The sequence below is a fragment of the Toxorhynchites rutilus genome, chromosome 2 (assembly GCF_029784135.1).
Source record: "Toxorhynchites rutilus septentrionalis strain SRP chromosome 2, ASM2978413v1, whole genome shotgun sequence".
NCBI lineage: Eukaryota > Metazoa > Arthropoda > Insecta > Diptera > Culicidae > Toxorhynchites > Toxorhynchites rutilus.
The window spans coordinates 168,845,395-168,870,508 of NC_073745.1; the positions used below are offsets into that span (position 1 = coordinate 168,845,395).

Consider the following 25,114-nt stretch of genomic DNA (forward strand, 5'->3'; position numbering starts at 1 on the left):
GTAACCGATTACTCGCGGTTGGCTCGAGGTTAGTATTACGGTATACTTCCTATTGGGATGCAGCTGACCGTTAATCAGCAACGCCCCCCTAGTCTGTACCTCATATCTAGCGTGGTGGAGATATCACGCAAATGAAATCACGACCTACATTCAATCCCTTGGACCATGCACTCGTCGAGACCTTAAGGATAATCGTATGTAACTGTTCGGACCCGTCTCGGTTTGATGGTCAGAGGGTCTGGGTTCACCTATTTCGATTCTTCCTTCTTCAGTACACGCACTCAAAAACGAAGCAATTTTCTCGAATAATTTATTTGCTACAATGTTCTATAGCGACCGACGCGGTTGGCTGTCTTTTTCCGAATAAAAATAATTTATTATCTCTATGGATACTAGAAAACAGGAAAAAGCAAAGCTTGCTTAGTAGTTTTTACGGGGGTGCTCGGAAGGAGCATTACATAGAATTCACGCGCGGCATATGATGTGCGTGAACATGCCGGCCACCTAAATCCGCATGAGGATTAACTAAATCTATATTACAATTATTTTATCTTCATCACTTGTTATGTCCTTGTGCTTCATAGTTGTGAGTAGGGGACGTCACGTCCCTCGGGGTTCCACTGGTTGACTGCAGAAGGCAGGAGGTTGATGGTTGCCCTCTCGAGTCCTTCTCAAACGGCAACAGGCAAACACGAGACGCCGGCCGTTTGTATATCCCTTGCGATGTCCTCAGAGTCACTACTCTGACCACTCCGTCCGGGCCAGGGTGGACTTCAGTGATACGGCCGAGGGGCCAAGAGTACGGTGCTTTGTCATCCTCCTTCAGGACGACCATCTGTCCGACCTTCAGTTTGATCGGTGGAAAGGCACGCTGGTTGACGTTATGGAGTTGCGAGATGTACTCCCTTCGCCAACGCTTCCAGTGCTGCTGGATGAGCTGTTGAAGTTGTTGGTAGTGTTCGAGCCTATTGGTTGGAACGCCTGTATAGTCCGGATCTGGAATCGCCAACAACGAAGATCCGGTGAGAAAATGACCCGGGGTCAGAACATCCAATTCGTCGGGGTCCTCGGAAAGGGGTGTCAAAGGGCGAGAATTCATTACCGCTTCAACCTGACCAAGAACGGTGGTCATATCCTCGAACGACAGCCGACGTTGTCCGAGAAGTTTCACCAGAGAAGACTTAGCGGATTTGACGGCGGCTTCCCAAAGACCACCGAAGTTTGGAGCTTTCGGTGGAATGAATTTCCACACGATTCCAATCTGAGCTGCTTCGTTGCTAATGGTGGTTGCGCTTGAGGAATCATTGAGCAGATCGTATAGCGCTCGGAGTTCGTTGCTAGCTCCTTTGAAATTGAGCCCGTTGTCCGATTGGATTTCGGCAGGAACGCCTCGTTTTCCAACGAAACGACGAAGAGCGGCGATGAATTTAGCTGTCGACAAATCGCCCACTAACTCCAAGTGAACTGCTTTGGTACAGAAGCAGACGAAAACAGCGATGTAGGCCTTCTGCGCTGCAGCTTTGCGGTGAACGGGTTTGAGGTAGATTGGTCCACAGAAATCTACACCAGTAGTGGCAAAAGGTCGAGCGGGAAGTGTTCGAGAACGAGGAAGCTGTCCGGGAGGTTGAGTGGCAGGGACAGGGTTACTTCGGAAACAGCGAATGCAATTCCGGTAAGTATAGCTTGCTAGAGACATGCCATTCAGGGGCCAATATTCCTGGCGGACTTGTGCGAGCGTCATACGTGGGCCAGCGTGAAGGGAGACCTGATGGTATGCAACAGCGACAAGACGCGAGAACGAGTGTTTGCTAGGGATGATGATGGGGTGCCTTACGGGAAACGATTCGTTCGCGGCTTCAAGCCGGCCACCAACACGGAGTACGCCTTGCTGATCGAGAAACGGGTTGAGGAGTTTCAGCGGTGAACGGACTGGGACGACGCGATGATTGGATAGCTCCTTAAGCTCTGTAGCGAACGCTTCCTGCTGCACCTGACGAACCAAAACTTGTTTTGCGACTTGCAGTTCTGCGACACTGATGTGAGAGATGTCAGGAATTTCGTTGTGTCGACGTTGACATTTCCGCGCGAAGCGTAAACAAAGAGCTGTTACTCGAAGCAACTTCCAGTACGATGAGATACGGTCGATTAGTGGATGTGGTTCCATATGTGTTAAAGCGGTTAAAATGATCCGTTTTCGTTCTAATTGGTCTTCCGGTGGATCTTCATACCGTTTGGGATTATTCCAGTGTTGGTCCAGCAACGATAACCAAGCAGGACCGTGGAACCAGTTTTGCAGATCGACAAAGTCCTTCGGTGTGACTCCTCGTGACACGAGATCGGCTGGATTCTCCGTCCCCTTGACGTGATTCCATCGATGACCTTTCGTCCATTCCTGGATTTGTGAGACACGGTTCGCAACGTACGTCGGCCAGACATAGGATGGTGATCTCAACCAGCAAAGGACCACCGTCGAATCAGACCAAAACCAAGCTTCAGTGTCGTCCATCTTTAGCGCATGTCGTACTTTTTGGTAGAGTTTCGCTGCGAGCAACGCCCCGCAGAGCTCCAACCTTGCGATGCTGACCCTTTTCAGCGGTGCTGGTCGTGATTTTGATGACAATAACTCCACCTTGATCAGTCCCGTTTGACTAATCGTTCGAGCATAAATACACGCCCCATACGCCGCCTCCGACGCATCTGAAAAGATGTGAAACTGCACCAGGTATGGCTGCGAGCAGAAGGCGAAACGATTCACCTTCACATTAGAGAGGAGAGGAAGTTGTTCGTAGAATTGAGCCCACCGTTCCGTTAATTCCTGTGAAAGTGGCTCGTCCCAATCTTGGGTAGCCACCCAGAGCTGCTGCATCCGAACCTTGGCCCATGTTATGACTGGACCAATGAGTCCGAGTGGGTCGAAAAGTCGTGCAATGACCGAATACACCTGTCGCCTAGTCCAGCAACCGATTATGCTAGATGTGGAGACGTCGATACCAAGTACATCCGGCCCCGGTTTCCAAATGACACCTAGCGCCTTCACTTGCTCTTCCTTGTCGAGCACCAATGTAGTTTGCGTTCCTAAATCTTCTGCAGATACGCCTTCCAGCACGCCTTCCGTACTGGAATTCCATTTGCGCAATCGAAAACCACCTTTTGGTAACAACTGCTCAAGTTCCTGTCTCAGTAATACCGCTTCTTCCACAGAATCAGCGCCTCCGATGTAATCGTCTATATAGAAATCGTCGACGAGCGCCGCTTTCGCTCGTGGGAACGCATCGCCTTCATCTTCCGCCAACTGCTGGAGTGATCGAGTAGCGAGGAAAGAAGAGGGCGCCAAACCAAATGTTACCCGTTGTAACTCGTAAGTCTTTATCGGATCGGATGGAGAGAACCGCCAGAGAATGCGTTGGAGTGGACAGTCGTCCGAATGCACCTTCACCTGTAGGTACATCTTTTCGATGTCTGCGACTAACGCTACCTTGTGCTTGCGGAAACGTAAGATCAGATCAATTAGTTGATCCTGAATAACCGGTCCCGTCATCAGTGCATTGTTAAGGGAATAATTACTGGTTGTCTTGGCTGATCCATCGAACACTGGTCGAATCTTTGTTGTCGTGCTGGTCTCCTTGATGACCGGATGATGTGGCAAGTAACACACGAGCCGATGCTCAGACCGTTCCTCCACATCTTCGACCAATAACATGTGCCCGTTGATCAAGTAGTCTCGTATGGAGTCACTGTACCGCTTATGCAAATCTTCATCCCGCTTAAAACGCCTCTCCAGCTGAATCAATCGCCGTACCGCCATTTCTCTTGAGTCTCCGATCATCTTTTCGAAACCCAATCGTTTTGGGAGCCGAACCACATATCGTCCTTCGGTGTCACGCGAAAACGTGACTTTATAATGATTTTCGCAATCGATTTCTTCTTGTGTTAGCCGCGGAACGTCCTGAATCTCCTCAATAGTCCAGAATCGCTCGATCTTCTGCTCCAATGAGTTGTCAACTGCCACATGACAAACGGGAACTGGATTCATTCGACCTAAGTTAACCTTTCCTGCTGCAACCCACCCGAATACTGTGTTGACGAATAGTGGACGCCCGTTGCCTATGCGCTGGATTTGAACCCGGCCACCATTGAGCAGGAGGAACTCGTAGAAATATTCCAATCCGAGAAGAAGGTCAATCGCACCACGTTTGTTGAACCCTGGATCAGCTAACTCGATGTCGGTTGGAAGATTCCAGTCTCCAATGGGGATAGTCGCTGATGGTTGGTCCTCAGTCACTTTCTTCATTACAAAGAATTCCATCGGTACTGAGTAATCGCTTATTCGAGATGAAATCGTCGTCGACACGGAATGTGAAACTCGAAAAGTAGAACTACCAATACCAGAAATCGGCACACTAACTCCTTTCCGAGGTAACTTGAGAATCTGACACAGACGATCCGAGATAAGATTTGCCTGTGACCCACTGTCCAAAAGCGCCCTTGCCAGATGTGACCGCCCGTTGCAGTCCTTTACCGACACCAGTACCGTGGAAAGGAAGACATGATACTCTCGATGTTCTGTCGCGACGTTGGAAGCGAAAATTGTGGCCACTGAACTCTGCACCGTTTGCAAAGAATCGTCTGTTGAAACCACATGTGTGGAAGGGCTTGTTTGTTGCCGATTCGAAGACGGCACCTGCGTAGTTGGATTAACAGTTGGAGTGAAAGCCGCCGCGTCTATTCCAGGGTGGAGAAGAGAATGGTGTTTCTTGCTACAAGTGCGACAACGGAAACGCAAAGTGCAGTCACGATTCAGATGACCTTGTTTCAAACAGTTACTGCACAGCTTCTTAGAGTTGACTACTTGGAAACGTTTCTCTAATGACATCTGGCCAAATGCAGGACAGCTTGTGAGGTAATGTCGACCGTTGCATTGAAGACACTGCATCGAGGGAGTGTCCGTGGTTGCATGCACAGAAAATTTGGAACCCGATTTCTTGAAGCTGGAGTTAGCGGTGGAGAAATGTGATGGCAGATTCTCCGAACGTCGATCGACCGCTACAGCATCCAGGATCCGTGTCTGTCCTTCAAGAAACTCCATAACATCTGCGAAAACAGGATCGTCTTTCTTGACCGCACGCTCCTCCCAGTCCTTCAGCGACTCATCGTCAAGTTTCGACACCAACAGCTGCATCAACATCGCTCCCCAGTCCGTAGTAATTTCTCCTAGTTGATCGAGAATTTTCGTATGTCGATCGAAGCATTCAATTAACTCGTGTATTCCATTTGCCGACCTCTTCTTCACTTTCGGGTATTGCAACATCGCGTTTACATGGCGTTTCTTCTGAAGGTATTTATTCGAATAACGTTTCACCAAGGCAGACCAGGCGACCCCATAACTAGCTTCGCTCATTTGGAAGGAATCCACCACCTTAAGTGCTTCACCCCTTAGAGACGCTCGCAAATGATGAAATTTTTGGATCTGATTTAAATCCGTGTTTTCATGAATCAATGATCGGAAAGTATCAAAGAATGGCAGCCATTTATCGTATTCCCCACTGAACTCTGGCAAGCTGATCTTGGGCAATCGAATGCCAGTACATGCACCCACATTCCTATCTCTAATGGAAGAAGTAGCGGTGGGAGAGGGTGGAGAGAATGGTAACTTGGACCTCAACCCTGCCTTTACCTTAAAAAACAGCTCCTCGAAATCCGCTCGAAACTGCTCATGGGCCGCCATGTTATTTTCATCCTCCTCCAATTCCTCAATGTCACCTTGGACGCTTTCAAATTCGCTCCACTTCTCATCCAGTTTTGCTATCCGTTCTTGCAGTTGGTGGACGTCGGTGTCAGCGTCGTAGTTCTTAACAAACTTTTCGGTCCGGTATACGAATCCAATAACAGCCTCTCGGAGTTGAAGGTTTGCCTTCATCTTCTTCCCCATGATGACGATGTTGATGGAAAGCAGACGAAATGAAACGACAGCTGCGAAACAAGGAACACAAACAAGCACCCACTGGAGAATAGTATGAGGATTGGAAAGAGGCTCACCTGCGAGCCTATGAAAATAGGCCTTGTATTTTGTTTAATTCTGATACAGGAACAATAATCCGGAAGCGTTGTTTGACCAATGCTGTCCAGGCAAGTGTGTCGGCATCGATTGGGTAACTCGTGAAAAAAGACCAATGCTCACGACGTAACGATGAACAAGGCCTCCCGTGATCGCGGGCAATTCGTTCAAGCGAGATAGTTTTCAAAACTCAAGCACCAAATCGCAGTAGCATGCGTTGAAATAGTTCAAGCCGTATTTGGAAATTTCGAGAAAGAAAAGTGCGCAGCAGGTACCGAGAAAGAAAGATCCGGTAGATCCAACAGAATCAGCATAAATTATTGGACAGGTACTCACCGTTTGAGCCTGTACAATAGGCCTTGTATGCTGATATTCTATGCTCCAATTTTAAAAATGCAGCAGGGTCCTTTACCCTATAGCTGGCATGTAGAATAGCGACGAACAAACGACCAAAAATTGCGTATCCGATAACCCTTTGACCTACAGCAAAATCCTGGTCACGGCACCAATGTTCGGACCCGTCTCGGTTTGATGGTCAGAAGGTGAACCCAGACCTATTTCGATTCTTCCTTCTTCAGTACACGCACTCAAAAACGAAGCAATTTTCTCGAACTAATTTATTTGCTACAATGTTCTATAGCGACCGACGCGGTTGGCTGTCTTTTTCCGAATAAAAATAATTTATTATCTCTATGGATACTAGAAAACAGGAAAAAGCAAAGCTTGCTTAGTAGTTTTTACGGGGGTGCTCGGAAGGAGCATTACATAGAATTCACGCGCGGCATATGATGTGCGTGAACAGTAACCAACGACCGAACTCATCTTCCAGCAATGATTAGATCTTTCCGGAACTTTCTCGATGCTGAATGGCATCCTAACGGAAAGAGTTCTGCGCGTGTATGTGTCGATCCTTCGCCGTCCACCTCCTCCAGCACGTTAGGCAACGATGTTGTCTTGTCGATGTTCTCACGAAAAATTAATGTGTCTCACCACCAGAATATCGCTTAAGTATGCTTTTTGTGTGTGATTGAATCGAGAGAAGGTGTGGTTTACGATGGCAATTTGGAAGGCAAACTAGAGGGGAATGAACTCTCTGAGCTCGGAACTTTCGGCGACTGAGCAATAATCGATTGCGGGCGCATACAATATTGGATACGGAAATATCCTACTGATGGGGAAGAATAATCTTCTGAAGCTATCCTGTTAATTGCGATTGATTGAAAAACCACAAAACCAAATGTATTTGATCACAGTGTTACATGGAAAGAAAACATTCAAATAAACTCTTTCACATGAATATATTTTGAAAATGCCCAAAGGAACTGGCAGATTATTTTCAGTAACGATTAGATATTTCCACATTTTCCTCGATACTGGAAGCCCACCAGTGGTTAATGCCAACTCGATAATCACCTGTTAATAGCACTTGATTGAAACATATTTGGTCACAGTGTAACATGGATAGAAAACATTCAATTAAACTCTTTCACATGAATATATTTTGAAAATTCCCAAAGGAACTGGCAGATTATTTTCAGTAACGATTAGATATTTCCACATTTTCCTCGATACTGGAAGCCCACCAGTGGTTAATGCCAACTCGATAACCACCTGTTAATAGCACTTGATTGAAACATATTTGGTCACAGTGTTACATGGATAGAAAACATTCAATTAAACTCTTTCACATGAATATATTTTGAAAATTCCCAGAGGAACTGGTAGATTATTTTCAGTAACGAGTAGATATTTCCACATTTTCCTCGATACTGGAAGCCCACCAGTGGTTAATGCCAACTCGATAACCACCTGTTAATAGCCGCGCGTGTATGTGTGTGTAGCGATGTCTTCCCAGGGAACCGTTTGTGGCATCACTCTCCTCCTGATAGATTCCCTTCTGGCCTAGGGTGCACAAACAGGCTCTTGGTGACACCGTTCATCCGCGCTTTCATGATAAATAAAGAGCTTCACCGCAACAGCGACAACATGCTCCAATCGCTGTTCAATTAGAACTGAGTGGATTTCCGAGCGCCGCTCGCTTATATACCGATTGGTGATTTCAATAGCCTGTTTTGAAAGCAATTTTAAGACTATTGAAACAAGTTTTTGGATCAAAAAGTAACAAGTATATAACGCGTAGACATTTTATCCTTCGAATGAAGTGTTTATCATACCATTTCGTTCAGTTGTTTAGGAGCTATTAACGCTCAAAATCTCGGTCTCCGGCGTAACGCTTTCGTTTTCGAAACTTTGATTTTACACCCCGGTATAAAAATGAAAGACGTAGTTACGTCAAAATAAAATAGTGGTCGATGGGCAATGTTTCAATGATCCCTAATGCGTAATATATCGCACCCAGTTCAGCGACATACACGGAACAAGGATCTTTGAGTTTGAAAAAGGCACTGGAATTTTCATTGAAGATGCCGAAGCCAGTGGACCCGTTTATGAATGAACCGTCAGTAAAGAACATTTTATCAGATCTAACTTTACCCCCATATTCTGCCGAAAATATCGGCGGAATAGGATCTGAGCGTAGATGATCTGGGATTCCATGAATTTTTGGTCGCATGGACAGATCAAAAATGACAGAGGAATTGCAAAAGTATGGGAAGCAAACTTGGTTGGAGATGCCTTGTGAAGGGCATCTCACTGGATACTTCAACTAGAGGTACTCATGGTATAAAGACATAAAACTTGATTGAGGAGTCAGTTGGAGTAGATTTTCGAAGTTATCAATCACCAATAGATTCATGATCTTGCAACGGATGAGAAATCTGTAGGATAATTCTGTGAACCGTATGGTTCCAGCCACGCATTCTCCTAGCCGTATTCCAAAGAGTGCTCATAGTGGTCTCCCTTGACAAACCATTGACGAACTTCCGCCAATATCCACGCTTTTTTGCTTTAATCAGACCTTTTAGTTTGGCTTCTAGAGCTTGGTACTTTCGAAACCATTCCACTAGTCCAGTTTTCCGGAATTTTTTGAAAGCGGACGATTTTTCAAGGTAGACCTTTGAACACTCCTTGTCCCACCAAAGTGATGGAGGACGACGTCGGAAAGTAGTGGCAGGTACACGTTTCCTTTGAGCTTGAAGTGCGCTTTCGTAAATCAAACTCGATTTAAAATTATACTCTTCGAGTGGAGGAAGTTCATGCATTGAAGCAAGTGCTTCAGATATTATTTCTGCAAATTTTCTCCAGTCAATATTTTTCGTGAGGTCATACGCAATATCGACTGACTCGCGAGAACCTAGTGGCGGAATCTGAACGGTCGCCAAGTGGCTGATCTGAACGGTCGCCAAGCGGCGGATCTGAAGGCATCGGTCCCGCCAACGGACTTTGTCATCGGTAAGAACAACACGTTCCGTCTTCGTTCTGAACTCTACCCTTCGACTGCACTACTGCACCCTCTTTATTCGACTCACAAGGTTTTTATCATTTCTTACATTTCCGTTTCCTTATTCTAAGTTAGTAAAAGAAATGAACATAAACATAAACATAGAAGTTTGGTTTGCTCGGCGCGTGTTTGTTATGTTTCATTGAGCGCGCATGGTCGTAAAGTGGGTCAGTTTAATACGCTCGCTTATGGTCGTAAAGTATGTGTCGCGCGCTGCGCTGCAATTATGCGTCAGCTTTACTTATGATGATTGAAAAATAATCAACATGACTCACAGTCATTGTTCCGCCTTAATCAGTATGTCGATTGAAACAGAATAATGTTAGTAAGCACATGTCTAGGAAATGAACTGATTTCGTTCCAAAATTATATGGGTGTAAAAGTCCAACTAAGTCATAAAGTCATAAATGATCGTCGGATGATTTATGCGTATGCTACACCTGCGTATTTGACAGCAAATTGTTCGCTTCAACCCACTTGTCCAAACGAAGTAGAATCATTTTCTCTAACAATTTACGAATACAGGATAACATTGCAATCGGCCTATACGAATTGTGATCGCAAGCCGGCTTGTTGGGTTTTCGTATGGCTATCACTCTCACTTGCCTCCAATCATGTGGGACAATATTCAGCTCCAGAAACTTGTTGAACAAGTTCAGCAAACGCTGTTTCGCCAAGTCTGGAAGATTCTTCAACAAGTTGAATTTAATCTTGTCCGACCCCGGAGCTGAATTGTTGCATGAGAGGAGGGCAATTGAGAATTCTACCATCGAAAAATTCTCATTGTCGCATTGGAGCGGAATGTCGCGTACGACGCTTTGTGCAGGAACGGAATCGGGACAAACCTTTCTTGCAAATTTGAAAATCCAACGATCAGAGCATCCCTCACTTTCATTTGTATGGTTCCAGCCACGCATTCTCCTAACCGTATTCCAAAGAGTGCTCATAGCGGTCTCCCTTGACAAACCATTGACGAACTTCCGCCAATATCCACGCTTTTTTGCTTTAATCAGACCTTTTAGTTTGGCTTCTAGAGCTTGGTACTTTCGAAACCATTCCACTAGTCCAGTTTTCCGGAATTTTTTGAAAGCGGACGATTTTTCAAGGTAGACCTTTGAACACTTCTTGTCCCACCAAAGTGATGGAGGACGACGTCGGAAAGTAGTGGCAGGTACACGTTTCCTTTGAGCTTGAAGTGCGCTTTCGTAAATCAAACTCGATATAAAATTATACTCTTCGAGTGGAGGAAGTTCATGCATTGAAGCAAGTGCTTCAGATATTATTTCTGCAAATTTTCTCCAGTCAATATTTTTCGTGAGGTCATACGCAATATCGACTGACTCACGAGAACCTAGTGGCGGAATCTGAACGGTCGCCAAGTGGCGGATCTGAACGGTCGCCAAGCGGCGGATCTGAAGGCATCGGTCCCGCCAACGGACTTTGTCATCAGTAAGAACAACACGTTCCGTCTTCGTTCTGAACTCTACCCTTCGACTGCACTACTGCACTACTGCACCCTCTTTATTCGACTCACAAGGTTTTTATCATTTCTTACATTTCCGTTTCCTTATTCTAAGTTAGTAAAAGAAATGAACATAAACATAAACATAGAAGTTTGGTTTGCTCGGCGCGTGTTTCTTATGTTTCATTGAGCGCGCATGGTCGTAAAGTGGGTCAGTTTATTACGCTCGCTTATGGTCGTAAAGTATGTGTCGCGCGCTGCGCTGCAATGATGCGTCAGCTTTACTTATGATGATTGAAAAATAATCAACATGACTCACAGTCATTGTTCCGCCTTAATCAGTATGTCGATTGAAACAGAATAATGTTAGTAAGCACATGTCTAGGAAATGAACTGATTTCGTTCCAAAATTATATGGGTGTAAAAGTCCAACTAAGTCATAAAGTCATAAATGATCGTCGGATGATTCATGCGTATGCTACACCTTCCCCCTGAGAGAAAAATGATGCAGCTACGCGAAGTCATTTTTAAAGAATTCCAAACCAAAAATCTTTACAGTAAAATCTTATTTCTAGTGTTAGTTGTTTATAATGTTTATATTTCCATATATTGAATTATTGTTATAAAGGTATTTCGGTTATAATGTATTATTGAGTATTTGTGCAATAATAATTCTTCTTTTTCTTTCTTTATTATTTTTATATTTGTATTGATATTATAACGATTCATATTGACATAATATATAATAGATATGACATTTGATTTTCATTACATTTATCTTTAATTTTCGCCTATAGCATAGGAATTGAAATTATTCATTAACTGGTTTTGAGAAGCTTTTAAAATTTTCGACATAATCTGTTGATACCTGTGTGTCTACCAATTGCGGAATCATGGTTTTCTTTTGATTATTTCTTCAACATTTTTGCTATCTGTTATTGGTTATTATATTCTTGTAAGCTTGGAAATTGTTAAAAATAGAAATTTAATTAGACTTGAATGTAATCGACGTCAACACGCTTGAATCTCTTCGTCTCTCGTCTCATCTCTGTCTAGAAGAGTGGACCTGTGAGGACGGAATAATAATATTGAACTACTCGGTACAATGCGCTCGAGCTATTGCCTTTCGTTCTTTTAATTTTGCCCATTTTTCTTATATATTATATATATATATATATATATATATATATATATATATATATATATATATATATATATATATATATATATATACGCAAGTCAGTTCTCATGCTGTTGCTCAGTTATTTCGGCCATTTCATCATTTCTTCTGATCCTCTTAAGGGATATTTCTATTTATTGGGACTTCATTTTTCATCGGTTTTATTTACCGGAATAATAGTATTCATTGGCGTCGTTGTTTGTCAGAAACAAAAGATATAAGTTTTAAAAATTTCGTGCATTTTGAATTTCGTGTCCTAACGTTGATCAAACATTTAGGCATTATCTTTCTAATTTGCACTAAATAAGTTTATAAGAGAAAATACAAGAAATAATGTGTGTGAGAGAAAGATTTTTCACGTTTCCATATTTCCGTCACATATTCATATCATATTTGTATTTTTAACATATTATTTTTTTTTTGGTAATTGTACCGGAATTCACTATTTCATATTCATATTTATAATTAAATTTTTGCTTCCCTGGTAATTTGTACCAGAATAGTTATTTGTTATTGTCATATAAGAGGCAAAAAAATGTATATATATATATATATATATATATATATATATATATATATATATATATATATATATATATATATATATATATATATATATATATATATATATATATATATATATATATATATATATATATATATGTGTCCATATAAGTAAAATAAAAAATGACATTATTTATTATAAACATCTTATTGCGTTACGTTATTAATTTTTTTTATTTAAAAAAAATAGCATATATATGTGTAAAAGAAAAAGGAATAGTTTCCAATAATAAAAAAAAATTACATTTGTACATTAATTAAATTATAAAGAAGCTACGCCGTTGGTGCAATTGTATGTGAGGGGCTCATGGCTAGCCTCGATTCAATTAACCAAACGAGCGCGCTTGATTTCTGCTTATTTTACATTGTGTACATATTTGTGCGCAAGCGCGGCGCGAGGGTTGTTTATTTTATTTATTTTTATTTTATTTTGCTGGCCTTAACCTTCGCTGAAGCTCGCGACTTGGTTTGCACTAAAAGAAAATAATACTTGCGACTTACATTTATTGTCACCTTCTTCTTGGCTCGCTGTTGCGTACATCTCGTAGGTGTCGCTTCCCATATCTCTTGGTTATCCATCTTGCGATGTTCCTCTCGGCTTGCCATAGGTGTGGTGGACTGGCCAGTTTTCAGTTTCCGTTCCTTCCTGTAACGCTTCCCGTATCTGCTGGCTGTACAGCTTCCATTGTCACCAATTAATCGCCTTCTCCGATCGATTATATTCACTGATTGATTACATCTGCTTTCTGTAAAGCTTCCTTTGTCACCGATTAATCGCCTTCTCCGATCGATTTTATTCACTGATTGATTACATCTGCTTTCTGTAAAGCTTCCTTTGTCACCGATTAATCGCCTTCTCCGATCGACTTTATTCACTGATTGATTACATGCTATGTTGGAGAGCGGGTTACACTTAGCGATGCTGTTGTTAGATAACACTACTGTGCTGAGGGTTGTCACTTGATGATTCTGGCATGTCTCTCACTGTTGTACGATTGTGAATTTTTCGATTGTCTCACTCGGGTAACACCATTTCACCAACCATGTCTTTTTAGAAAAGTTTTTCAATTGTCTCACACGGGTAACACCATTTCACCAATAATGTTTTTTTTTTGGGAGAGAAAAATCTCAACACATCCACACATCTGCGTGGTCAATTTCATACTTTTGCCAACATGGGCCACAAACAGTGATTCTTGATTTGCGCTAAATCTTTTACTTTTTCTTCTTCACTTATCGGCTCCATCGATTATGTTTGCACCGAAAAAATTCTTGATTTGCACTCAACTTCTCGCTTTTTCTTCTTCACTTATCGGCTCCATCGATTATGTGTGCACCGAAAAAATTCTTGAATTGCACTCAACTTCTCGCTTTTTCTTCTTCACTTATTGGCTCCATCGATTATGTTTGCACCGGGCAAAAAAAAAGCATAACGTGTTAACACTTTCACCGATTTTTGTATCTATTTTTGTCACGGTCGCCAAGTGGCGGAATCTGAACGGTCGCCAAGTGGCGGATCTGAACGGTCGCCAAGCGGCGGATCTGAAGGCATCGGTCCCGCCAACGGACTTTGTCATCGGTAAGAACAACACGTTCCGTCTTCGTTCTGAACTCTACCCTTCGACTGCACTACTGCACTACTGCACCCTCTTTATTCGACTCACAAGGTTTTTATCATTTCTTACATTTCCGTTTCCTTATTCTAAGTTAGTAAAAGAAATGAACATAAACATAAACATAGAAGTTTGGTTTGCTCGGCGCGTGTTTCTTATGTTTCATTGAGCGCGCATGGTCGTAAAGTGGGTCAGTTTATTACGCTCGCTTATGGTCGTAAAGTATGTGTCGCGCGCTGCGCTGCAATTATGCGTCAGCTTTACTTATGATGATTGAAAAATAATCAACATGACTCACAGTCATTGTTCCGCCTTAATCAGTATGTCGATTGAAACAGAATAATGTTAGTAAGCACATGTCTAGGAAATGAACTGATTTCGTTCCAAAATTATATGGGTGTAAAAGTCCAACTAAGTCATAAAGTCATAAATGATCGTCGGATGATTCATGCGTATGCTACAACCTGATTCATTGGCGATCGATAAAATTATTGGCAGGTGATCACTACCGTGGGGATCTTGGATTCCCTTCCACGTGCAATCCAGGGATAACGAAGAAGAGCAAAGTGATATGTCTAGTATGCTTGCCCGTGCAGGAGGGTTGGCTATTCTAGTTGCTTCCCCAGTATTCAAAACTGTCAATTTGAAGTTGTCGCACAGATCATAAATCAAAGTGGCACGGTTGTCATCGTAGAGTGATCCCCATGCTGTTCCATGTGAGTTGAGGTCACCTAAGATTAGCCGCGGCTCCGGCAATGCCTCGATGATATCAAAAAACTGATGGCGGCCAACCATAGTTCTTGGAGGAATATATATCGAGGCAATGCAGAGGTCTTTGCCATTGATTTGTGTCTGGCAAGCGACAACTTCAATGCCTGTCATCGATGGGAGAGTGACTATAGAAGGAGTGACATTTTTTGATCCCCAATAGTACGCCACCAAACGAGTCATTTCGATCGAGGCGAATAATGTTGAAATCGTGGAAATTCAGCTCGTCGGCTGAAGAAAGCCATGTTTCACAGAGGGAAAATACATCACTTAGAACTATGAACTAAAAATTTAAATTGATCTAGTTTAGGGATGATGCTTCTGCAATTCCACTGTATTACAGTGGTCAAATCCTTGACCTCTTGCACTGAATTAGGCATCGAGGGAAATGAACGCTGCTAAAAAACCACATTTTTCATTCAAAAATGTTCTCACAATCGGAAGCAAACATAATACTATGCTTTTAAGAGGGTCATTTATATTCAAAGCATTTAAAATGTTGTCCACCAGGTCAGAAAGCGCAAGCAAGCCAGATTGTGACTGTTGCCTCGACCGCGAAAAAGGAACAGACGTGTTGGGTTCTGCTCCGGGGAGTGCTGAGGACCTCTGGTGCGTAGAAGAACCGCCTTAACCAGGAGGTACTTGTTTCGGTCTATTCTCAGCACGTTTGATACGAGGTTTCATTCCAACTTGGGAAGTTTCGGTCTTCTTTCTGGGGAGTGATGGAAAAGAAGTAATTTTTCTTTTCCTGATGGCACCCTGCGATGTACCGGAACTTCCTGCATTGGGAGCGTCAGCAACAGGCTCGTCGTTCTGCAAAATGGAGTAGGGATTGTCCTGAGTCGTTGGAACGGAACTCTTAAGCATTTCTGCATAAGTCCGCTTGGAACGTTCCTTTAAGGAACGCTTGATTTTTTCCCCTCGTTGTATGTACACCGGGCATTGAGAAAGATCATGGGGGGCCCCGTCGCAATGAAGACACTTGCGCTCTTTTGCGCAAGAAGTCCCATCATGACTCTCTCCACAATCTGCGCAACGTTGTTTATTGCAAAAAAATGCGGCCGTGTGACCGAGTTGCATACATTTGTTGCACCGAACAGGTAAACGAAGTGCACCTATTGCAACGTAGTTTGGGAGAGCGGAACCCTCAAATGTCACACGAAAAGAGTTTGTCCGATTGAGAACTCGTTTGTCATTTTTAAGTGATACAGATTTCAGTCGATCGCATTCAAGAATCTTCACACTTTTAAGTGAGGAGTTTTTGAAGCGACCGACACCATCGAGTATCTCTTTTCGAGTCAAACCCTTTTCGTTTATTACACCGTCTATTTCAACGTTGCAACAGGGTACGTATATGCGATACTCGATCGCAAAGAGATCACAGCGCGTTATTTCATTCGCTTGGGTTCTGCTGGAGACGACAACTCGTAATTTGTCTGGCCCCATCCGAGTAATTTCAGTAACATTGGAAAATTTCTGCGTTAGTTCTTTTGAGATGCGAATGACATTAAGAGGTTTTGATTTTCGTCTAAAGTATACAATGAATGGACCTTTGAATCCCTCCGGGTATTCCTTTAGACGAAAATCATGTTTTTCATCAATTTCCTCATCTTCAGAACTTTTTACTTCATACACAGAATTTTCCTCCTCATCGTCTACTTCATCCTCCTGCTCTTCAGGAGGTGGGTCAGCATCAGAAACATTCAATGACGTGGATGGGGGATCCTCCTCGCCCTCAGCCATTATAATAAATTAGTCACCTGTTCGATGTGAACAGTATAGAATAACAATAAAAAAATAAAAAAAAAAATGAGTAAATAAATTATATTTCTATTCAAGGTATATATAAATTATATTTATTTCAATTTTTTATTGTATAAAATTCAAAAATGAAAAAAAGTTTCAACAAAAGTTCAACGGTAATGTAAGTAAAATGTCAATGCCCCTAATGCCAACGCTTGCCGATTCGGTAAATACAATGTTGGACAATGGTGTAAATCGTACACAGGAGGTTGAAGGAATGATATATGGAACAATAGAAAAATAAACTTCTACTTGTCGCTGCTGTGTAGCGTGTGATGAATGTGTGTACTGAACTGGATCCTCAGCGTCTCGATCGTGCACCACTTTTTATTGTGCTCGCTTCACTCGCAAGCGCTGATGAAAAAAACACAATATAAATCTGAGTGAAAAAACAGGAAGTGGGTTATATCTATGGTATAACCGCAAGGGTGACGTAGGACTCTCGTTGATATAGAGATCATTTGTATGAAGTTGAATCTGAATTCATTCTGAATGAATGAATATTTGGAGAACTTCGAAAACGAGAGCGTTACGTTGGAGGCACAAGGTTTTATGCATCCAATATTGGATACGGAAATATCCTACTGATGGGGAAGAATAATCTTCAGAAGCTATCCTGTTGATTGCGATTGATTGAAAAACCACAAAACCAAATGTATTTGGTCACAGTGTTACATGGATAGAAAACATTCAATTAAACTCTTTCACATGAATATATTTTGAAAATTCCCAAAGGAACTGGCAGATTATTTTCAGTAACGATTAGATATTTCCACATTTTCCTCGATACTGGAAGCCCACCAGTGGTTAATGCCAACTCGATAACCACCTGTTAATAGCACTTGATTGAAACATATTTGGTCACAGTGTTACATGGATAGAAAACATTCAATTAAATTCTTTCACATGAATATATTTTGAAAATTCCCAAAGGAACTGGCAGATTATTTTCAGTAACGATTAGATATTTCCACATTTTCCTCGATACTGGAAGCCCACCAGTGGTTAATGCCAACTCGATAACCACCTGTTAATAGCACTTGATTGAAACATATTTGGTCACAGTGTTACATGGATAGAAAACATTCAATTAAACTCTTTCACATGAATATATTTTGAAAATTACCATAGGAACTGGCAGATTATTTTCAGTAACGATTAGTTATTTCCACATTTTCCTCGATACTGGAAGCCCACCAGTGGTCAATACCAACTCGATAACCACCTGTTAATAGCACTTGATTGAAACATATTTGGTCACAGTGTTACATGGATAGAAAACATTCAATTAAACTCTTTCACATGAATATATTTTGAAAATTCCCAAAGGAACTGGCAGATTATTTTCCAGCAATGATTAGATCTTTCCGGAACTTTCTCGATGCTGAATGGCATCCTAACGAAAAGAGTTCTGCGCGTGTATGTGTTCTCCTTCGCCGTCCACCTCCTCCAGCACGTTAGGCAACGATGTTGTCTTGTCGATGTCCTCACGAAAAATGAATGTGTCTCTTCTTCTTCTTTTTGGTTTTAAGAGGGTTTAAACTTTTCAGTTCATTCGCCTCTAGCTCTGAGAAGAGCCATTGAGCACCAGTCTTGAGGAGGCTGGTGAAAAAGAAGAAAAAACCATATTCAGCGGACCTGTCTGCTCAGATGTAAAACCGGGCGAAGGCAGGAAAGGATCCTATGCCATATAAGATGTTTAATATGAGCTGTAACGTAATTGTATTGTTATTATTGAGTACCAAAGCGGCGACGAAGCATCGTAGAACCAAGCTCTAGAACAAAGGGAAATGTTGGTGGAGGGGGAGGTGGGGAGGATAAGGAAAGGATGGTAAGGAAAAGGGGTGGGATAGAGTGGGAAGGAATGATGTGATGTTGGATGTAGTTGAATTTTAATGGTGTTAGTAAAATGCTGGATAAGTATGAATTAGTGTGGTTAGAATTTAGTAAACAAAACAATAATATGTTTAAAAGGTATGCTGTTTGATTATGTAGTACTGCTGCATATGCTGGAAAAAGTTAATTTGTGAGTTATATATGGAAGATGTTTATGTTTATATATTTTTATTTGTTTTAATATTTTTGTATGTTATATGTTTATAGATGTATACACATACATACGCCATTTTTGTTAGATTTGTAATTTTGTACATAAACCTGTGCATGCATGCGCATGTACATGCATACATATATATACATTTTATTTACTTATATCTACATGTATATGCATACGCGGCGGTGAAGTGACTAACTGAAATAAGAGTGTATTTTAGATTTTACCAAAGAAGCCGGTTTCTTTCAGAAACGCAATCAAATTGGTTTCCTGTGTCTCGTCTCTACTGAGAATGTCTCGGAGACTCTGACCTATATTGTGTCGGACACGAGCATCTTTGGTGTGTTGGCATTCTAGTAGAAGATGCCTAACTGAAACTTGGGCTGAGTTACATGCGCAAAGTGGTCTTTCGGTTTTCTTCATTAGGTGTGAGTGTGTGAAAAAAGTGTGTCCAATTCGAAGACGGGTTAGCACCCGTCTTTCTTTGCTGTTGTTTTGATCAAACCAAGGAAGTGTGGTATTTTTGATTTGATGGAGATGGGTGGGAGGGCTATTTAACCAGCCTATGTTCCAGCTTTCGCGAATTTGCTGTTTGACCCAGCGAACTATATCAGTTCGAGGACAGGGTATAACTGGTGGTTCCATTTTGCTACCCTTACCGGCCAGTTTGTCTGCGGCTGTGTTTCCGAGGATTCCGGAATGACCAGGAACCCAACAGTAGGAGATGTTTTTTTCTGAAGCAGCCTCTTCTGTCTGTATTATCCATGGGTGTTTACTGTTTCCACTGAGCAGGTCTTGAAGACAGCTGGCTGAATCGGAGAAAATTACCGTAGGAAGGTGATCATGGGTACACTCTTGTGTAGCTATTAATAGAGCAAAAGCTTCCGCACTGAAGATGGAGCATTGCGGTGGAAGAGAAAAGCTACCGGTGTATCTGTTCTCGAAAATTCCACACCCAACTCCATCGCAGTTAACAGAACCGTCTGTGTAGACCTGGTGTTTGTTTTGAAAGTGAGTAGCCGTGAGATGGTTGAAGCAGGCTTTAATTTTTGGTGGAGGGTCGCCTGCACGGACAGTCTTGAGAAGATCAAGATTCACGTTCGGCGGTATGACGTTCCATTTTCTTTCCGTGGCAGTTGAAAGTGCACATATATCGGGAAGGTCTTGGTTCGTGAGGTCTTTGAACCAATTTATAGCTCGAATTACTGATGGTGCATTGGGGTCATTGTCAGGAAGTGAAAGTTGTCGGATGGCTTTGCCTGTGATGATTCTTGTTACAAGGTGTTTGAAAGGCAGATGACCACTTTCCGCCATAACAGCAAGAGTGGGGCTTGTGGTGAAGGCTCCTGTTGCTAGCTTTATTGCTTTGTTGTAGATGGGTTCAATGGCGTTGAGTACTCTGTCCCCACCACGGCTGAAGATGCCTACTCCGTAAAGGATTTGGGGGATCAACCAGATATTGATGATTTTAAGCAGTGTTTCTCTGTGTCCAGAGGATAAACTTCCTGTAATGGATTTGAGGATATTCATTTTCCTGCTGGCGGCTTTTTTTACCAATTGAGCATGATGTAAAAAGTTAAGCCTGGTATCGATGGTAACACCCAGTATTCTGAGTGTTCTCTTCTGAGGGATTTCGGATTGATTAAGCTTTAGGACGGATTTCTTTTTGAGTGTTTTGCCAATGTGAATGAATCGGGATTTTTCTGGCGAAAATTGGAATCCTATGTGTTGGGCCCAGTTTTGTATGGAATCAATTGTACTTTGAAGTCTCTTTCTCTGTGCTAGCCCAAAGCCACTGACAGAAACAAGAGTGATATCATCAGCATAAACAAAAATGTTTATACTGTCGGGAATTAATTCAAAAATAGGTTGCATGGCAACATTGAAGAGTGTTGGAGAAAGGACTGAACCTTGGGGAAACCCGTTTTCAAGAATTTTCAATGAAGACTTGTGATTGTTGATGATTGTTTTAAAGGTTCTGTTTTCCAGAAACCCTTTGATGAAGAAGCCTAATCTACCACGAACCCCCCAGTTGAAAAGATTTTTCAGAACTGGGTACCTCCATGCTCGATCGAAGGCCTTGCTAAGATCGAGTGATACAACATCTGCGTGCAGATTACTTTCAGCGGCGTCGTCTAGGACTTTTTCGAGAGCTACGAGGCAGTCTTCTGTACTTTTACCCGCGCGGAAGGCAAATTGTCTAGGGTCGAGCAGCTTGTTTGACTCTAAAAAGGTCGTTAAGCGCCGGTTGATAATTTTTTCCATGATTTTACCGACGCAACTCAGAAGAGTAATGGGACGGAAGTTGTCCAGCAGGTGATTATTCTTGTCTGGTTTAGGCAGAGAGACCATTAGGCCCTCTTTCCAGCAATTTGGGAAAATTCCACTGTTCCATACATTGTTGTAAAGTTTTAAAAGAACTTTTTTCCCAAGATAGGGTAGGTTTTTCAGCATTGGGTAGCTGATGTCATCTGGTCCAGTGGAGCCGCGTGTTGTTTTGTTTAAGGCCCATTCTAGTTCTTTGAGGGAAATAGTTTTGTTGAAGTCAAAATTTGCGTCGGTGTTAAAATCAATGGGGATTTTTTCGCATTTTGCCTTGCGGGTTTGGAAGGTGGTATCGAAGCTTTGGTTGGATGAGGTGGAGGCAAAGAAATCTCCGAAAGCCTCTGCTATAGTTTTCCGATCATTTGTATAATGACCGGCAATTAGAAGGTTGTATTCATTGTTCCTTTTTTTGCCATGAAGCCTGCCAATTTTGCTCCATAATTCCTTTGACGACGTGTTAGGATTAATACCGTTGACGAATTTAATCCAGCTGTTATGCTTGGCTGTTTTAATAATAGCTCTAGCATTGTTGCGAGCCCTTTGGAATTTCTCTAGCAGAGTGTGCTTAGATGGGTTATCCGGGTGGGCCTTTCTTAGCTTGCGTAAGGCTTTTCTTCTGTCTTTGATGGCTGTATTTACTTCAGGTGTCCACCATGGGACGCATTTTCTACCAGGATTTCCGCTGGTTCTAGGAATGTGTCGTATTGCAACCTCAAGGACGGCTTGGGAAAAGTCCTCGGGTGTCCAATCTTGTTTGGCTGAGAGGCAGCTTTCAATGTCACATTGATAGCCAGCCCAGTTTGCATATTCAAATTTCCATCTAGGCCTTGTTGAAACTTCTGGAGAAGGTTGGCCAAGGGAAATACATATTGGGAGATGATCGCTGTTGCAGCAATCATCGTGAGTGTTCCATGAAAGCTTTGAACAAAGTTGAGGGGATACGATGGGGAGATCTATGGCCGAAGAAGAGCCAGAAGCAGAATTGATTCTGGTGTGTTGGCCGTTGTTCAGAAAAGTGAGAGTATTATCGGAGAGAAAATCCTCTAAAATGGACCCTCTTCGATTGAGGTATGAGCATCCCCAGGCATACGAGTGAGCATTGAAATCACCCATAAGGAGAACTGGGGAGGGAAGTTGGTTGAGAAGATGTTCCAGTTGACCCCGTAGAGGAGCCACATCGGACGTAGGAGAAATGTATATGCTGGCTACTGTGATTGGAAACGGAAGGTTTATGCGTATTGCCACTGCTTGTAGAGCGGTGTTAACGGGGAGAAAATTGTGGGGGGTGCCGATTTTTATTGAAGTTGCAACCCCGTTGAATGAAGGGTTGGGTCCTTCTTTGAAATAAGTGGTGTAACCTTTGATAGAATCTTTGTGAAAATTTTTCTGCGTCATAGTCTCTTGAAGAGCTATGATTGTGGGATTATATTTATAAATTAATGTTTGTAATTCCGGAAAATTTCTTTGGAGACTTCGAATGTTCCATTGAATGGCTAGTTTGTTCGTTGGAGTGAATGTATTGGCGGGTTTGGTGGATCTTATTTACCCTTGGAAGGGGTGCTGTTCTTTCCGGATCTCTTGTCATTTTTGTTTTGTTTGTTGTTGTTTTGTTTGTTATTTTGTGTGTTGTTGTTCTGTGTGTTGTTGTTTTGTGTGTTGTTGTTTTGTGTGTTGTTGTTTTGTGTGTTGTTGTTTTGTGTGTTATGTGTGTTGCTGTTTTGTGTGCTGTGGTGTGGTGCGTTGTTTTGTGTGTTGTTTTTTTGTGGTGTGGTTTCCTTTGATTCCTGATTGTTTCGTGTCTTCTTCCTTTGTTTCTCTTTATTTTGTCGAAGTTCATCTTCTGAGGTTTTTAGCTCTTCTGAAGATGTGTTTTTGGAAGATATCTTCCTCTTGGTTTTTCTTGGGGCCTCAGATATTGTCATTGAAACATCGGAATCATATTCTGATTCGCTGGTCGAGGTATCAGATTCGGACATAGTAGTGTCAACTGTGGATGGAGTGCTTTCGCGACTTGTTGCCGGACTGTTTTCAGCTGAAACGCAACTACATTTGCACTTGTTGCAGCTAGCAGTCGGTTTTTGAATATTATTTATTCTGTCTTGTAGAACACTTGAATATGAAGGTCCATTATTTTTAATGTTGTACAGATCCTTGGCTTGTTTATATGAAATGCCTTGATCTATTCTAATCTTGGTTATGTTATTTTCTTTTAGCCATATTGGGCACTTCCTGCTTGAAGAGGAGTGGTCCCCTTGGCAATTAATGCAGTGGGCGACATCGTTACACGTTTTGATTTCTGTGCCATGTTCTTTGCCGCAATTTCGACAGAGTGGATTCTCGCGTTGGCATCGTTTCGACGTATGTCCAAAGCGGAAGCACTTGAAACATTGCATCGGGTTCGGGTAAAAATTCCGAGTCCCGATGCGAAGGAATCCAAATAAAATTATTTCTGGGATCACTGTCCCACGGATGGTCAGAATTAGGGTAGCTGTGGGGATAACTATATTGTTTTCCTTCCTAGTGATCCGCTTAACTTCGATCACTTGTTGGTCGGCAAGTTCAGTGAGAATTACTGATTCAGGTATTTCAATCACTTCACGGCATGTGACAACGCATTTGCGTTGATTTAATGTTGGGTGATATATTACCTCAACAGGTGTTTTATCGATGAGTTCATTTATTAAGAGGAGCTTACCGATGGTGTCCTCGTCTCTGGCCGTTAAGATGTACTGCGTTCTCTTCTTATCGTCCTTTGATGGTCGGGCGTTGTTTTTATCAAAATCTTTCACGAAATTGGCGATGGTTTTGCTCACAACAAATGGGTTGGATGGTAACACATGATCTCCTGTAGCACGCAAGAGTAAAATTTGAAGATTACCGTTCAGAGGGTCAACCCACTCTGGAGCGGTACGTTGAGTCGGCTTTCCTTGGTAAAAATTTGTAGCCCGGCCTCCCGGAGGCCCGGAGCTACTGGACGCCATGATATTGCCTAGCTACACCCTGGGTATAGCCGGCAGAATGGTTTCGGTTTACACAAACCTCACAAAACACTATTCGGATATGTGCGAGAAAACGTTTAACACACTCAATGGAGAAAAACGAAATAGCCCAAAACTGATTAACTGTAACGCGAAAATTTGGAAAAAACGTACTAAAATTTTTCAGTCGTATACACTTTCAGTTCAATCACTTCACCGTTGTAATTCGTTTGCGTATATTCACGCTATGTATTATTTGGTTCTAAACACTAAAAGAGGCACTATGAGGGTAGCGTCAGTGACGCCACGAAAGCGCGCGCTTTTTCCGGCAAGCCGGTGAGCGCCCGCTTTCCACGGTCGAAACGAGCTGATGCCTTCTCCTATTCGCCTTCTGCTTCCACGCCAAATGAATCCGCTTCAAAATCGCCAACGGGAGACGTCCCAGTCTGCTGTCCAAAACGCCAAAACGCCGAGCTGAAAAAGACGACCTTCTCGGTCGGAGGTAAAAATCAGTATGAATGTGTCTCACCACCAGAATATCGCTTAAGTATGCTTTTTGTGTGTGATTGAATCGAGAGAAGGTGTGGTTTACAATGGCAATTTGGAAGGCAAACTAGAGGGGAATGAACTCTCTGAGCTCGGAACTTTCGGCGACTGAGCAATAATCGATTGCGGGCGCATACAATATTGGATACGGAAATATCCTACTGATGGGGAAGAATAATCTTCTGAAGCTATCCTGTTAATTGCGATTGATTGAAAAACCACAAAACCAAATGTATTTGGTCACAGTGTTACATGGATAGAAAACATTCAATTAAACTCTTTTACATGAATATATTTTGAAAATTCCCAAAGGAACTGGCAGATTATTTTCAGTAACGATTAGATATTTCCACATTTTCCTCGATAC

At 42.3% G+C, this 25,114-nt stretch overlaps 1 protein-coding gene across 1 annotated transcript; it reads right to left on the bottom strand.

Moving 5' to 3' along the window:
• Positions 1-556: 556 nt before the first annotated feature.
• LOC129766359 (uncharacterized) lies at positions 557-24,204 on the bottom strand. Its single transcript, XM_055766881.1, has 2 exons — positions 23,919-24,204; positions 557-5,970 (listed from the first exon to the last, which is right to left on the bottom strand). The coding sequence occupies exons 1-2, from the start codon at positions 24,202-24,204 to the stop codon at positions 557-559; spliced, it is 5,700 nt and encodes a 1,899-aa protein (XP_055622856.1).
• Between the last annotated feature and the right edge of the window lie 910 nt (positions 24,205-25,114).

Coding starts and splice junctions, on each gene's coding strand:
- LOC129766359 (XM_055766881.1), bottom strand. CDS start 24,204: ATGGCGTCCAGTAGCTCCGGGCCTCCGGGAGGCCGGGCTACAAATTTT. Junction 5,971..23,918: donor CAGAGACGAGGACACCATCG/GTAAGCTCCTCT, acceptor CTTGTTTCGCAG/CTGTCGTTTCATTTCGTCTG.